The sequence below is a fragment of the Pseudophryne corroboree genome, chromosome 5 (genome assembly GCF_028390025.1).
Source record: "Pseudophryne corroboree isolate aPseCor3 chromosome 5, aPseCor3.hap2, whole genome shotgun sequence".
NCBI lineage: Eukaryota > Metazoa > Chordata > Amphibia > Anura > Myobatrachidae > Pseudophryne > Pseudophryne corroboree.
The window spans coordinates 585790681-585805901 of NC_086448.1; the positions used below are offsets into that span (position 1 = coordinate 585790681).

Below are 15221 nucleotides of genomic sequence, written 5' to 3' on the forward strand. Positions count from 1 at the left end.
CCACTAATTCCGCATGCGCAATGTTCGCACTGCGACTGCGCCAAGTAAATTTGCTAAGAAGTTTGGTATTTTACTCGCATTACGAGGTTTTTTCTACGTTCTGGTGATCGTAATGTGATTGACAGGAAGTGGGTGTTTCTGGGCAGAAACTGGCCGTTTTATGGGAGTGTGTGAAAAAACGCTGCCGTTTCTGGGAAAAACGCGGGAGTTGCTGCAGAAACAGGGGAGTGTCTGGGCGAACGCTGGGTGTGTTTGTGACGTCAAACCAGGAACGAAACTGACTGAACTGATCGCAGTGGCAGAGTAAGTCCCGAGCTACTCAGAAACTGCTAAGAAACTTATATTCGCAATTTTGAGAATCTTTCGTTCGCAATTTTGCTAAGCTAAGATTCACTCCCAGTAGGCGGCAGCTTAGCGTGTGCAATGCTGCTAAAAGCAGCTTGCGAGCGAACAACTCGGAATGAGGGCCATTGGCTTAAAACTTAATAACAACCAGTCTAGCATCACCTAGCTCCCTTCTCTGTGTTAGATCCAAGCGTCTCACAACCAACACCTTCTTTATCAATATCCTCATTCATGATCAGAAGTAGTCCTGCATCCAATTTTATAAGCATGACTGACTCCTCTCCTTTCCGGGCTTCCCCAAAAGGATCCTTGAGTGCTACCGCTTCTGCTGCTACTGTTAGTGGATCTTCATCCCAGAAGTGGACCAGGAAGATTACTTGTAGTAGTTTAACAAAACAATTTCCTGTTAAACAATCCTTTGCAAGGAGGAGCAAGGACAAGGACAATTCAATCTTGCATCTCTTTTCTTTGCATTATGCTCTGTTTGGAGCATTACTGACTGTCTTCTTGTGTAGACAACAAACATTTTCAAAGTTTATTAAACTGCCACCCTGTCTGCCACTGCAGTGCCACTCTGTTTCCTAGAAGTGCCATGTTGGGAGTTTAAGTGCCACATATTTGTGTCACCCACTGCTGTCGCTTAGCCTAGTCATCCAGCTACTTTGATGCAAACTTTTGGTCTAAACATGTAGAAAACAATATTGTGAGCTGTGAGGTGGTCAAAATTGACTGGAAATGACTGGACATGAATGTTATTGAGGTTAATAATACTGTAGGAACAGAAACAGTCACACATTCTGTGATTTTAGCTGTTTTTATAATTTTTGTAAAAAATACAGATCCAAAATAAAAACCCACAAGGGCGGTTTTGGCAAAACCAAATACAGAACCAAAACACAAAGAATATACAGATCCAAAACCAAAACCCATAACCGGGGCCGGTGCACATCTCTACTTACAGGATTTTAAGAGTTTAATATTTTAGTTGTTTACTGTATTTTGCGAAGAGAATTGTTCTGCAAGATACTTTTCTACATGTCTAGCATTTTTGGCACTAATATGTATAAGCGGCATTATATACTGCTATAGACCATCTAGCCAGGAACCATGTTGTCATACTTGCCATCCCCTACCGGAATGACCGGGAGTCTCTCAAACATTGGGTGGCCCTCTCAACCCCCAGAAAGGTGGGAGAGTCTTCCAAAAGCAATACAATGGATACTGTAATCCCTTGTCCATTGGACACAGGGATGCATCTTTACAGTACAGGAGAGGTCATAGGTTGATTTGAAAAGGTGGGTGATGTCTTTCTCAACTGCTCTTGTGGGTGGTCACCTCTGGATTCCCGCCGCATACATAATATACAGTAAATACAGTTTATATCTATATTCTGCTTCTGCACATAACTATCTACAGGAACATGTGATCTTCCGCAAACCAACACCGGAATGTTACCCTTAAAATACCCTACAGCTGGGTACCAGACACCACCTTATAACCTTAGTCTGTCCCCTCCTATCATGCAAAGGTGAATCCCTTTGTTCTGGAATCATTTAAACTGTTGATACTTGCTGATGTGGTGCAGAGGGACTATGTGTACAATGTGCACTATTTGGATTAAATATGTAATGTTTTGATAGCCCTCCATGCATTCACAAACTCCGCCATAAATACCCATACCACGCGCAGGACCGCGGGAGCGACCATACGCAAATTGCGGATATGTGCACGCACGGCGGAACAAGTGCACGCGCAGTGGGCATGTGTGTGTATTTTATATGTGCTGTGTGTTCTGCAATATTTTTCGACTTTGACAGTCCACCATTTGGCAGTCAACAATAACTGCCACTATCTAATCACTAAACAGAAAAATATCAATACAATATCTACAGACGATTGGATGGTAGGAGGAGAGTTGTAGGAAGGAAATGTATCACCTAGTGGGATAGTAATAAGCATGTATGTATGAATCCATGTCTGAGGGGCATGTATCATCGTGCCGTATATGTTCTAGATAAGCTTCGAGGTATTGCGAAGTATACATTAAATCCTTATTATCCCGTATTAAGGGTCTGTAAGTGGGCCAACAAACACTACCGAGCTCTTTTTCGCTTTCTTGTTCCAACAAATGGGGTGCACATTTAGTTGATGATACATAGAGGGGGAACATATGTGAGTGCTAGTATATGTGGATATCACCTGTCGACTATGTGTGTCATTAACTGAAGGTTGTAGAGATGAAGATAAGACACATATCTAAAATACATTCACATAACATTTTCGTAATCATTCTTGGGTATAGTCGATGTCTTTTCCGGATCGGTGTATCTGGGCAGAGAGGGAGACAAAGGAAAAACGGGTGAAAGAAACAGGCCATGGAATTCATTTGCAATCCTTATCATAACACTGTCTCTATGGATGGGTCGTACATTAAATCTGCTGCTGTAACAATGCCCCCGCTCCTTAAACTCATCAAATTTGTGCTGTGCTTGCGCCGCGTTAGAATTCGAACACACCTAAATATCAAGCCAATAATTATGACGACTCCCAGGATACAAAGGAGAAACTTTCCTACACTCATAATAACATTTTGAGCCCACTCTCCTAATCCTGAGAACCAATTTCGTGGGTTCAACCATGAGACCCAGCCGGTCAGCTCATTACCCACAGCGGTCAGGGTAAGGTTGTGTCTCCTCCGGAACTCCCACTTCAACTGCAATATATCATCCATCTTTTGATCGATAATCTCTGTGGGGTCGTCAGTGCTGTTTGTAATATACGTGCAGCACTACACACCATATTGAGTTGCCAAAGTGACACAGTACCCACCCGTCACGGCTGTGATATAATTGAGGACCATCCTATGCTGGATCAGTTCTGTCTTGTAAGCTTGCAATTCCCTACCCGTATACCTGAAGTTGTCGTCATACATCTCAGTGATATTATCTATCAAGTTCGCTAGCGCATGGATATACCTATAATTTATAATTCCTCTGGCAGTACAGGTGATGTCTAATGCGAGAAGGAATTGAATCCCGGTGGATTTGTGGATCAAATCAGAGGCTACGTGCTCTGTCCTATCTATGAGGTGTCTCTTGACGATGTGTTCATAGTGAGTATGAGTATAAGGAGCCTGAGCACTGCGGTGAACATCTTTCATCTTATCATGGGTTATGGTCATGACCTCTGGCAACACTCTTCCAACATAACACAATCCCTCTGAGTTCGGGGCAAGCCACTTATACGCCTTCCTCCCACATATGAAATAGGCATCATCGGGGAGAACATATGGGACATAATATGACATTACCATATTACAAACTTTCCAAGTGAAAAACCCAATCCCTAGTTCTCCCATCTGCTCAGTACAGGTATCAGTACAAATGTGTAAATACAGTGAGAGAATGATCTCAAACTGTATAACCTGGCGCTGTATATAATAGTATTCAGAAAAATAGTTGTGAGCTATGGAGCCGCTGAGCAAAAACAGTTGGTTAGACTGAAATAAAATATGGTACAAAACATAAAAAAGGAGAATGCTCTGCGCTCCAAGAATCAATTAGTTAATTAATTGGTTTAATTAAGTGCAGTCTAGCAGGAAGAATGATTGACTCACTGCAACTCACTTTGAAAATGAATATCTTTATATCAAAATAATATAAGAAACAGACACACAGCTTAAAGAAGCAATTGATACATATAAAGCAAGTTAAAAGAAACAAAAGTTGCAACTTCTTACATGCACAATAGAGAATAGTAATCACTGTCTCCAAAATGTGCTGGTTAAGACAGGATATATTCTTACTGAGTTAAAATTTAGACAAAGCTCTCACTAAAATGAATGATTACTGATTAAAACACTGGCGTCCCAGTGTAACATTGAATCATAAAGCTCCACACTGATTATGGAATTAATTGAGGCATACAAGCTGTGATAGTTACCACCGTGCTGGTTCCTGAATATTGCTACAGGGTCCTGTGTGCAAATGCACTTGGTAAGTAGAAATGATGTGTTTGTTGCCTCTGAAAGTGAATGTAGAGCAAACCCACTGGTAATAGGAACTCGATGCTGTAAAGGCCGTCAGTCATCAGCGGGATGTTGTTAAATAAAAAAACCTCACAGCGGAGGACGTCATCCGTTTAGCTAGCAGCAGCGGTGTGTGGCAGTATACCCGCAATTGGCCGGCGCTGTCTCAGCCTTATAACGGGAGTCTGTGGGTGTACGGCTCCCGGAGATGGTATCCAGAGAACAGCTGTACAATAGGTAATCGTGGTGATCGTACCTCACTGCGGAGGTTTTAGCTGAAATAGACTGGATGGCTGGGCTGTAAATGAGCAGCGAAGTGTGGGAGTAGTAAATAACGGAGAGCTGATCTGTGCTGCTGTGCTGTTCATTCAAACGAACTCAATAGTGGAAGGGGGCGTTAACGCATTTCGTCTCCTAGCAACCGGAGACTTCCTCAAGACGATTCAAGACCTGTCCACCATTTGCTGATAGATAAAGTCTGCTTTAACCTGCTAGGCTGTGGGTATGTGGAAAAACCGGACGATGCCCCCAATTGATAATGTCGATATTATCTTAAACCATAAAGCTATACCTTTAAACACACATTTACCATGGAGCCGCTACGGCCGCTAAACTTAATATGCACTCTACGTACCTTTTACACTATTTGCGTAATGAGTCCCGAACCATGTACGCACTCTGCGTACAAACGCTGCGCTGGGGGTACAAAGTACACGCAGCACGTACACACTCAATTAATACACTTTTAAACCTTATACAGTTAGGCAATGTAATACACTTTAAACCTTATACAGTTAGGCAATGTAATACACTTTAAACCCTAGCAGGGAAAAGAGGACACAACACCGATTTGCAGTTAATCACTGGGTTCCGACACCACAGAGTAATATTTCTGAAAGGGGGTTTAACAATACAAATTATGCACTACAATACAACAGAGTAAATGGCTACAGTCAATGTACATACGTGAGAATATTCACATGCGCTTCCCGGTCCGGTCCTCCGCTATCAGGTAGATAAACGTTAAGAGTCTTGTGTGTGGCCGGACTGCAGCAGGCTTTATTTATACAAGTCTGCCAAAAGCAATACAATGGATACTGTAATCCCTTTGTCCATTGGACACAGGGATGCATCTTTACAGTACAGGAGAGGTCATAGGTTGATTTGAAAAGGTGGGGATGTCTTTCTCAACTGCTCTTGTGGGTGGTCTCCTCTGGATTCTCGCCGCATACATAATATACAGTAAATACAGTTTATATCTATATTCTGCTTCTGCACATAACTATCCACAGGAACATGCGATCTTCCGCAAACCAACACCGGAATGTTACCCTTAAAATACCCTACAGCTGGATACCAGACACCACCTTATAACCTTAGTCTGTCCCCTCCTATCATGCAAAGGTGAATCCCTTTGTTCTGGAATCATTTAAACTGTTGATACTTGCTGATGTGGTGCAGGGGGACTATGTGTACAATGTGCACTATTTGGATTAAATATGTAATGTTTTGATAGCCCTCCATGCGTTCACAAACTCCGCCATAAATACCCATACCACGCGCAGGACCGCGGGAGCGACCATACGCAAATTGCGGATATGTGCACGCACGGCGGAACAAGTGCACGCGCAGTGGGCATGTGTGTGTATTTTATACGTGCTGTGTGTTCTGCAATATTTTTGACTTTGACAGTATTTAAAGTCTTATCACTCACTCTTCCATGTCTTTCTGGAAAACCATTAAAGCTACTGTGTTAGTAAAAATATATATATTTTTGCCTTATTGATAAACAGACCCATGATTTCATAAACTCAAATCATTCTAAAATAAATATTGGTTTCAGAAATAAATTTCAATGAATAGTTTCACTAAGCACAGCACTTACTGATTTCACTTTGCTTCCAGTTGGAGTAGGATGTTGTAGAATATAGATTGTGCAAAACTTCACTAGATAAACAGTACAATACAGCATCTGTTACTTGCCAATCCAATCCTTTCATGCTACAGATTTTGAACACTTATAATTTCACTGAACACTGTTGAATGGTTGGGATTTGAGTGGCATGATCTAGATAACATTCCTCTAAAAAGGAAGCCCTAAATTGCATGGTTTCATGCACCAAATTGCATTGTTTTGCTCAATACACCTAGTCCCGGGATCCAGTTACCATACCGGTGTTCGGGATGCTGATAGTCAGAATACTGATACTGGAATCCTGACACTGGTTAGAAGACCGACACCGGTTACCCAACATCGATCACAATGGCGGCACAGGAATCCTGACTGCTGGAATCTCGACGCCCGGAATCCCAGTTGTAAGTACAGTATGCAGCGGAGGGTTAGGGTTAGGCTGGGGGGGAAGGGGGTGTTTAGGCACTAAAGGGTTAGAATTTTACCTAGCAGGTGTCAGGATTCTCCACATCGGGATGCTGCTATTGGTATTCTATCTGCCTGCATCCCAAGCGCTGGGATACTGATACCATCCTTCAGTTCTGTCTGTAGCAAAAATAGAGAACAACATGTCACCAAAAGTTAGAATATTACAGTGCAACACTGTATATGGGCTATTACACATGTTTTTTCCTTGCATACAGTACTTCTTTGGAGCAATATATGTCCACTATATTTTTAACTGTATCATGCCTATAGGCTCTCCTTGGTATGTAGTTACTATACCGGCTGTCGGGATCCCAGCGTTCAGGATCCCAGTGTTCAGGATCCCAATGCCGGAATCCCAACAGACGGTAAAATCCTGACATCCAGCAAAGATTGCCACTGGGCACAAATTGCAGCAAGAGCAGCGAGCGTGCGAGGGGTCTTGATGTGCCCGCTGCCAGTACTATGGCTGGCGGGATGCCGCTGCCGGGATCTTAACAGCCGCCATCCCATCAGCTGGGATATCATACTGAAACCCTCTACTTCTATTTAGTGAAAAACAAAATGCAGTTCTATTGCTAATGTATGTAAAATGTAAATAAATAATGTCCTAGAATGTTATTTTCAATAGTGTAGATTTCATTAAAACCTTAATGCCATAGTTTTGAAATGATCACCTGGTATAATTTCTGCCCATTTTGCTATGCCCCCTCCATGATTCGGCAATAGCCACTTTTGGTGGTGCACTACAATGCATGCACTAAACCACACTACAGATCCAGGATTTTTACTGTTTTGCCACCTCTGAATTCTTTTTTGCAGTGTCCCATCCCTTTCCCTTCTATTATGCAGCAGTCTGTAGTTACAGTACATTGCTTCTATTCTGCTCCTAAACTCATCCTGATACTATGATAGTATTACTGTCTCACTAGTCTACTCACACAAGTAGTCAATTTATCTGCACATTCAACTGTGAGCATGTTGATGATCTGATTGTCTAATAAACAGGCAGTGTCGGACTGGGGCATAAAGGGCCCACCAGGTAAATGCAGTAGTAGGGGCCCATGTTTAGGGGTGTGGTCAGCCACCCCAAAGGCTTTCTCCTGGACCCCTGTGGGCCAGTCTAACCCTGTAAAGGGTATATGCATATGAGCAGAAGCCTGGATATAATAAGATATTAAGCAATATCTCAAATGCACCGTAAAAGGGTGAGGTATGGAAAATCGACCACACTTAGGTTGACAGTGTCTAGGTCGACCACGATTGGTCGACAGTAACTAGGTTGACAGGGATTCTAGGTCAACAGGGTTTCTAGGTTGACATGGTCTAGGTTGACAGGTCGACATGAGTTAAAAAAAAATTGGTGTCTTTGTTTTCTCCGTACAATGACTGGGAACCCCAATTAGTGCACAGTGTCCCCTCGTATGGTTCGATTCAGTTGCCATGCTTTGGGCAAGGTGCCTCGCTCTGCTACTGCTGCACTTGCCACAGGTTACTATTCCCAATCGTAGTCCACGGGGATCATTAAGTATGAAAAAGTTCAAAAAAAGAATAAAAATTGTGAAAAACTCATGTCGACCTTTTGACCTATCGACCTAGAGCATGTTGACCTAAAGACCCTGTCGACCTAGAAATCCTGTTGATCTAGAAACCCTGTGACCAATAGTGGTCGACCTAGACATTGTCGACCTAAGTGTGGTCAACCTAGAGACCGGATACCCCGTAAAAAGCATCAATCACACAAAATACAGCACTTAAAAAGAGTTAATGAGTTAAGGGGATTGACCTGCTGTATTTGTAAGGTGTACTTATGACATTGTAACATGCTCAAGTGTCTCATACTAGGCATGCAAGTAGTGGGCTTGCCCATTTAAATATGGGTTATGGATCTGTACTTTTTGCCGTTTGTAAATTGACCTCTGTATTTTAATTAAATGTACTGAAGTAAAAAAAATACTGTTGCATACTATATTATAATTTTCTGCTATTAATTTAATGTTTCTCTCTCTTTAATTTTAGCGCCATGTGAAGCAAATTCATTTTTTTGTCATAGTAATATGTGCATTAATAATACATTGGTTTGCAATGGAGTTCAGAACTGTGTATACCCTTGGGATGAAAACCACTGCAAAGGTAATATTTAGAATATGAATTGATTATAGGAACATTTACAGCACAAATAAATATTAATTGTTGTTTTAATGTGAAACTATGGTGTCACTGTGATACATACGGCTTGATTCCGAGTTGCAAAAAACAGCGAGTAACTGTACACCTGAACAACATGTTGCAATGTAAGTGATGAAAATACTGTATTATTAATTTATTTTTGCATTCAGGGTAAATACTGGCTGCTTTTGCATGTAGCCCAGAGATTCTGGACAGCGTTTTTTTTTTAAACTGCAAATAAGACTATAATAGGATACACCCTTCCAATTCTAAATCTCTGTGCACATTTTAATCTACCCGAAATGCAGTGCCAAGATACACAATTACTTGCTCTTTTTTGCTTTGTTCCCAACTCACAGTCGGGCCTGGTACCATGTAAATTACCGTGCGGACACATTTTGGAGTTGGGTGAATACCCCACTCCTGAGCAATAGCTTTCTCTACCCCACTGGAAGCCTAACACTGATGGCAAGGCATTCAAACAATCCACAGGTCCCCCATTTACGGACATTTGGTATCGCCATCTTAAGTTCAGTGATTTATCTGTGGTATTCCCCCTTCTTAAATCAAAGGAAGTAGTAATAACGTCTTTCTCCAGCAAACAAACCAGAAGAAGGGGTTATCACTGATTCAGAAATAGATCCCTGTTTTCCTTCATTAATAATATGGCTAAATTCAATGCATTTAGTGAGTGAGGTTTTTTAAGTTGCTTATTATAACTTGCACATTATCACTGCTACTTTATTTGGACTGTTTGGTTATTTTAGACGTCTGCAAATTTCTGCATACTGTATGTTGAATGAAAAAACAAAACCTGAAAATGTATTTGATTGAAAATCTTAGCGTTAAAGGGGTTTAAGGTTTGGTTTCAGTTAAGGAGAATGTATATAGGGGGTCATTCCGAGTTGATCGCACGTAGCAAAAAGTTGTTAATCTTTACAAATTTAGATAGGGACTGGCAAGTAAATATGTTGTTTGCCTTTTAAATGTTCAGACATATAGAAGCACCAAAGATTTGAAGATCTACAAAAGTTCAAGCCATTATTGTAGTTTACATTTTATAATGCAGTTTTTTTTTAACTTGTTACCTAAAAAGTTATTTTCCTGTCTATTGGGGCTGACATTTGCAGACCACCTAGCCTTCCCTGCAAGTTAAACAGTGTGACTCGATAGCGCAGAGTGTCTTTTCATGTGACTTTTTCCATTTACATGTGTCTTCTTCACAAAACGTTGTAAATAGAATGCACAAGCAGCTTTTGCTGATTAAAGTAAAATACAGCATGCCTATATAATGTGTGCGACCGCAGCTGTAGCTGCATATGCCATGCTACAGTACAGTGTTTTCCTAGAAAACACTATAATGTAGCATTTTGTATGCAGATACAGGCACGGTCGCACACAGAATATAGGCAAACCGCATATCATTTTAGTCAGCAGAGTCTGCTTGTGCATCTTGTTCATGTAGCATTGTGAATAAGACACAGTTATGGCAAAAAAACCACGCTCAACACTAATGGAGTTGCATGGGGCCTGTCAGCTCCCACTGTGTGGTGTATTGAGGCAAGATGTATGAGGACTCATCTCCCTGAACAGAACTTTCTGCCTGTCTTGTGTGTGACTGACAGGTAGGACTTCCAATAGGAAGACACTGCCAGTCACAGTGTAACCAGTGCAGTCAAGGCCTGCATCTGGTTCACTGACTTGAGTTGAGGTGACAGATTTTACTGGGGGGTTGCAGTCCTGCAGCCCAAAGTTAAATCTGCCACTGGTGGCTGGTGTGCGATTGCTACACACCAGTGAGTAGGAGCATTGTAACTTAGAGTCAGTTGGGTAGGATGGACTCTGAGAGGGTTAAGTGGTGTACATCTTTGTGGATAATGGAGACCCGGAGGGGGTTAATGAGTATGAAAGATTTACAATGTTCACTGTCCTTTGGACTTTTTTGAAATTTTTACTTTAAGATTGACAATAATGCATATCTGCTGACTTTGACCACACCCTCTCTGGGAGGGCAATGTTGGAGGATAGTGCAGATGGATGAGATGGGGGCAACATAGAAACTATTTGCCATGATTTCTGGCATTACATTGCTGGGGTGGGGGACGGGACCGCAATGATACAATTCTCTGTGATCATATCATCTCATCTCTTGCTCTACCCACTACAACTGAGAATGGCTAACATGTTGGATAGATGCCAATTTTTGCAGGATCTAGGAGAGGGATCAGTACTAAATGCCGCCGGCCGGAATCCCGGCGGCCAAAATACCGACGCCGGAATCCTGACCACACAATCCCGACAGGGGTGGCGAGCGGAACGCAGCCCCTTGCGGGCTCGCTTCGCTCGCAAGGGGCACCCACGGACACCCACGGAGGGAGAATATGTCGGGATTGTGGCGGTCGGGATTCCGGCGTCGGTATTTCGACCGCCGGAATTCCGGCTGGCGGCATCTTGACCGCATCCCCTATGAGACTCTCCCTACATTTCAGGAGTCTCCAAAAAATTCTGGGAGAGTCAGCAAGTATACAGCAATGGTCGTGAGCACTTGCTGTGCACATTAGGTCTGATGTGTACTCCTGTGCTCCAACATATTGTTTTATCAGCAATCAGTTTTATTATATAGATTATCCTTAGCATTACCTTTTTTCCTTTTCCTTTTCACTTTTGCATGTTTTGAGACTTCCTCAACTTTTCTCCTATAGAGAGTGCTTTTTCTTTCTATATTTGGCCTATGCATCCCGATGTGCATTTTACTTTCTTCTACACTGATATACAATTTATATGCGGAAAAAGGGCCTAATTCAGAGTTGATCACAGCAGCAAACAATGTGCACTGCACGGGGGGGGGGGGGAGGGGGGCAGATATAACATGTGCAGAGGGAGTTAGATTTGGGTGGGGTGTGTTCAAACTGTAATCTAAATTGCAGTGTACAAATAAAGCAGCCAGTATTTAACCTGCACAGAAACAAAATAACCCACCCAAATCTAACTCTCTCTGCAAATGTTACATCTGCCACACCTGCAGTGCACATGGGCCCTCATTCTGAGTTGTTCGGTCGTTATTTTCCTTCGCATCGGTGCGATTTTCGGCTAACTGCGCATGCGCAATGTTCACACTGCGGCTGCGTCAAGTAAATTTGCTAAGAAGTTTGGTATTTTACTCACGGCATTACGAGGTTTTTTCTTTGTTCTGGTGATCGGAGTGTGATTGACAGGAAGTGGGTGTTTCTGGGCGGAAACTGGCCGTTTTATGGGTGTGTGTGAAAAAACGCTGCCGTTTCTGGGGAAAATGCGGGAGTGGCTGGAGAAACGGGGGAGTGTCTGGACGAACGCTGGGTGTGTTTGTGACGTCAAACCAGGAACGAAACTGACTGAACTGATCGCAGTGGCAGAGTAAGTCTCGAGCTACTCAGAAACTGCTAAGAAATGTCTATTCGCAATTTTGCGAATCTTTCGTTCGCAATTCTGCTAAGCTAAGATACACTCCCAGAGGGCGGCGGCTTAGCGTGTGCACTGCTGCGAAAAGCGGCTAGCGAGCGAACAACTCGGAAATGAGGGCCATGGTTTTGCCCAACTGCTAACAAATTTGCTGCTGCGAACAACTCTGAATTTTCCCCCTTAGTTGTGATGTTGTTATTGGTTTATTTCCAAAAGTGTCTATGCTTTTATCATGATGTGTTACAGTATGTGATGAGTAAGTTAGGGAAATAATAAGTGTTTTGAGACTATACAGTAGATGTCTATTATGCTTCTAGAAGTAACATCACAGAGTTCAGAATGGCTATAATTATCTACTAAAGTGACATCATTTTTTATCAACAGTCAACTAATTATATAGATCTCCTATATAATAGTCCAGATCTGTGACTCTGTGCCTGTGTGTCTAACGCTGGGCTTGACTAGGAGCTCTCATTGGGTTAGTGGCAGGTCTATCACACCCAGTCCACAGCTGATTGGGTGAGAAACACCCTCAGGGGCAAATGCAGTATTTACTGTAGGGGGTTTCTATACTATATATATATATATAGAGAGAGACAGTATAAAGGGGCACTCACCAGAGTATTGCACGTAAAAGCATTAATTTTTAATTCATACTTATCAAGGTGATTTCAAAAAAGAGTTCTTTCAACGTTTCGATCCCTCAGGATCATCGTCAGGAAAATACAGCAAAAGCAGCATGTACAGAGAGTTGCATCTGTTCATATACACCAGTGTCTAGATCTGAATGAATGAAATATTCTTATTAAATACTTTGTTCTTTACATAGTTGAATGTGTTGACAACAAAATCACAAGAAATTATCAATGGAAATCAAATTTATTAACCCATGGAGGTCTGGATTTGCAGTCACACTCAAAATTAAAGTGGAAAAACACACTACAGGCTGATCCAACTTTGATGTAATGTCCTTAAAACAAGTCAAAATGAGGCTCAGTAGTGTGTGTGGCCTCCATGTGCCTGTATGACCTCCCTACAACGCCTGGGCATGCTCCTGATGAGGTGGCAGATGGTCTCCTGAGGGATCTTCTCCCAGACCTTGACTAAAGTATCCGCCAACTCCTGGACAGTCTGTGGTGCAATGGAGCGAGACATGATGTCCCAGATGTGCTCAATTGGATTCAGGTCTGGGGAATGGGCGGGCCAGTCCATAGCATCAATGCCTTCGTCTTGCAGGAACTGCTGACACACTCCAGCTACATGAGGTCTAGCATTGTCTTGCATTAGGATGAACCCAGGGCCAACCGCACCAGCATATGGTCTCACAAGGGGTCTGAGGATCTCATCTCGGTACCTAATGGCAGTTAGGCTACCTCTGGCGAGCACATGGAGGGCTGTGCGGCCCCCCAAAGAAATGCCACCCCACACCATTACTGACCCACTGCCAAACCGGTCATGCTGGAGGATGTTGCAGGCAGCAGAACGTTCTCCTTGGCGTCTCCAGACTCTGTCACGTCTGTCACATGTGCTCAGTGAGAACCTGCTTTCATCTGTGAAGAGCACAGGGCGCCAGTGGCGAATTTGCCAATCTTGGTGTTCTCTGGCAAATGCCAAACGTCCTGCACGGTGTTGGGCTGTAAGCACAACCCCCACCTGTGGACATCGGGCCCTCATACCACCCTCATGGAGTCTGTTTCTGATCGTTTGAGTAGACACATGCACATTTGTTGCTTGCTGGAGGACAATTTGCAGGGCTCTGGCAGTGCTCCTCCTGTTCCTCCTTGCACAAAGGCGGAGGTAGCGGTCCTGCTGCTGGGTTGTTTCCCTCCTACAGCCTCCTCCACATCTCCTGATGTACTGGCCTGTCTCCTGGTAGCGCCTCTATGCTCTGGACACTACGCTGACAGACACAGCAAACCTTCTTGCCACAGCTCGCATTGATGTGCCATCCTGGATGAGCTGCACTACCTGAGCCACTTGTGTGGGTTGTAGACTCCGTCTCATGCTACCACTAGAGTGAACGCACCGCCAGCTTTCAAAAGTGACCAGAACATCAGCCAGAAAGCATAGGAACTGAGAAGTGGTCTGTGGTCACCACCTGCAGAACAACTCCTTTATTGGGGGTGTCTTGCTAATTGCCTATAATTCCCACCTGTTGTCTGTTCCATTTGCACAACAGCACGTGAAATTGTCAATCAGTGTTGCTTCCTAAGTGGACAGTTTGATTTCACAGAAGTGTGATTGACTTGGAGTTACATTGTGTTGTTTAAGTGTTCCCTTTATTTTTTTGAGCAGAGTATCTATATATATATATATATATTTATACACACATACATATTATATATACATAATACATATACATAAATATATATATATATATGTATACACACACACATACATATATATACATATATATATATATATATATATATATATATATACACACATATATATATATATATATATAAAGATTCACAATAGCATACATATGGCAGACGCTGCAGGGAGACTGCTGGCAAGAGCCCCCTGCAGCAGTAGCTGCGATCGCGGCTTTTTTTGAGACGGAGATAAAGCTGTCTCCGCCTCTAAATAGCAAATTCAGTCCATCAGGGGGGTTTCTGTGCAACCAGAAACACCCCCTGCCTGCGCTACTAACCCTACCACACAGGTTACATCCAATGGGAGGCTCTGCAATTGGCTGCTGTGTGTTCCTAATGCAGGATTAACAATGGGGCTGATGGAGCATCAGCTCCAGGTCCACACCCCAAAATAGGCCCACTGCATCTGCAGCAACATACCCTCCAACAATTTACTAATAAAAATCACTACAAATTCAAAAAGGGGGCATGGCCACGGGTACAGTGC

At 42.8% G+C, this 15221-nt stretch overlaps 1 protein-coding gene across 1 annotated transcript in view; it reads left to right on the forward strand.

Annotated features, from left to right (window-relative positions):
* Positions 1 to 15221, forward strand: part of NETO1 (neuropilin and tolloid like 1) — a 285056-nt gene that overhangs the window by 243348 nt on the left and 26487 nt on the right. The window contains exon 8 of the mRNA XM_063924971.1: positions 8769 to 8882. Coding sequence (XP_063781041.1) covers positions 8769 to 8882 — 114 coding nt within the window. The remainder of the gene's footprint in view (positions 1 to 8768; positions 8883 to 15221) is intronic.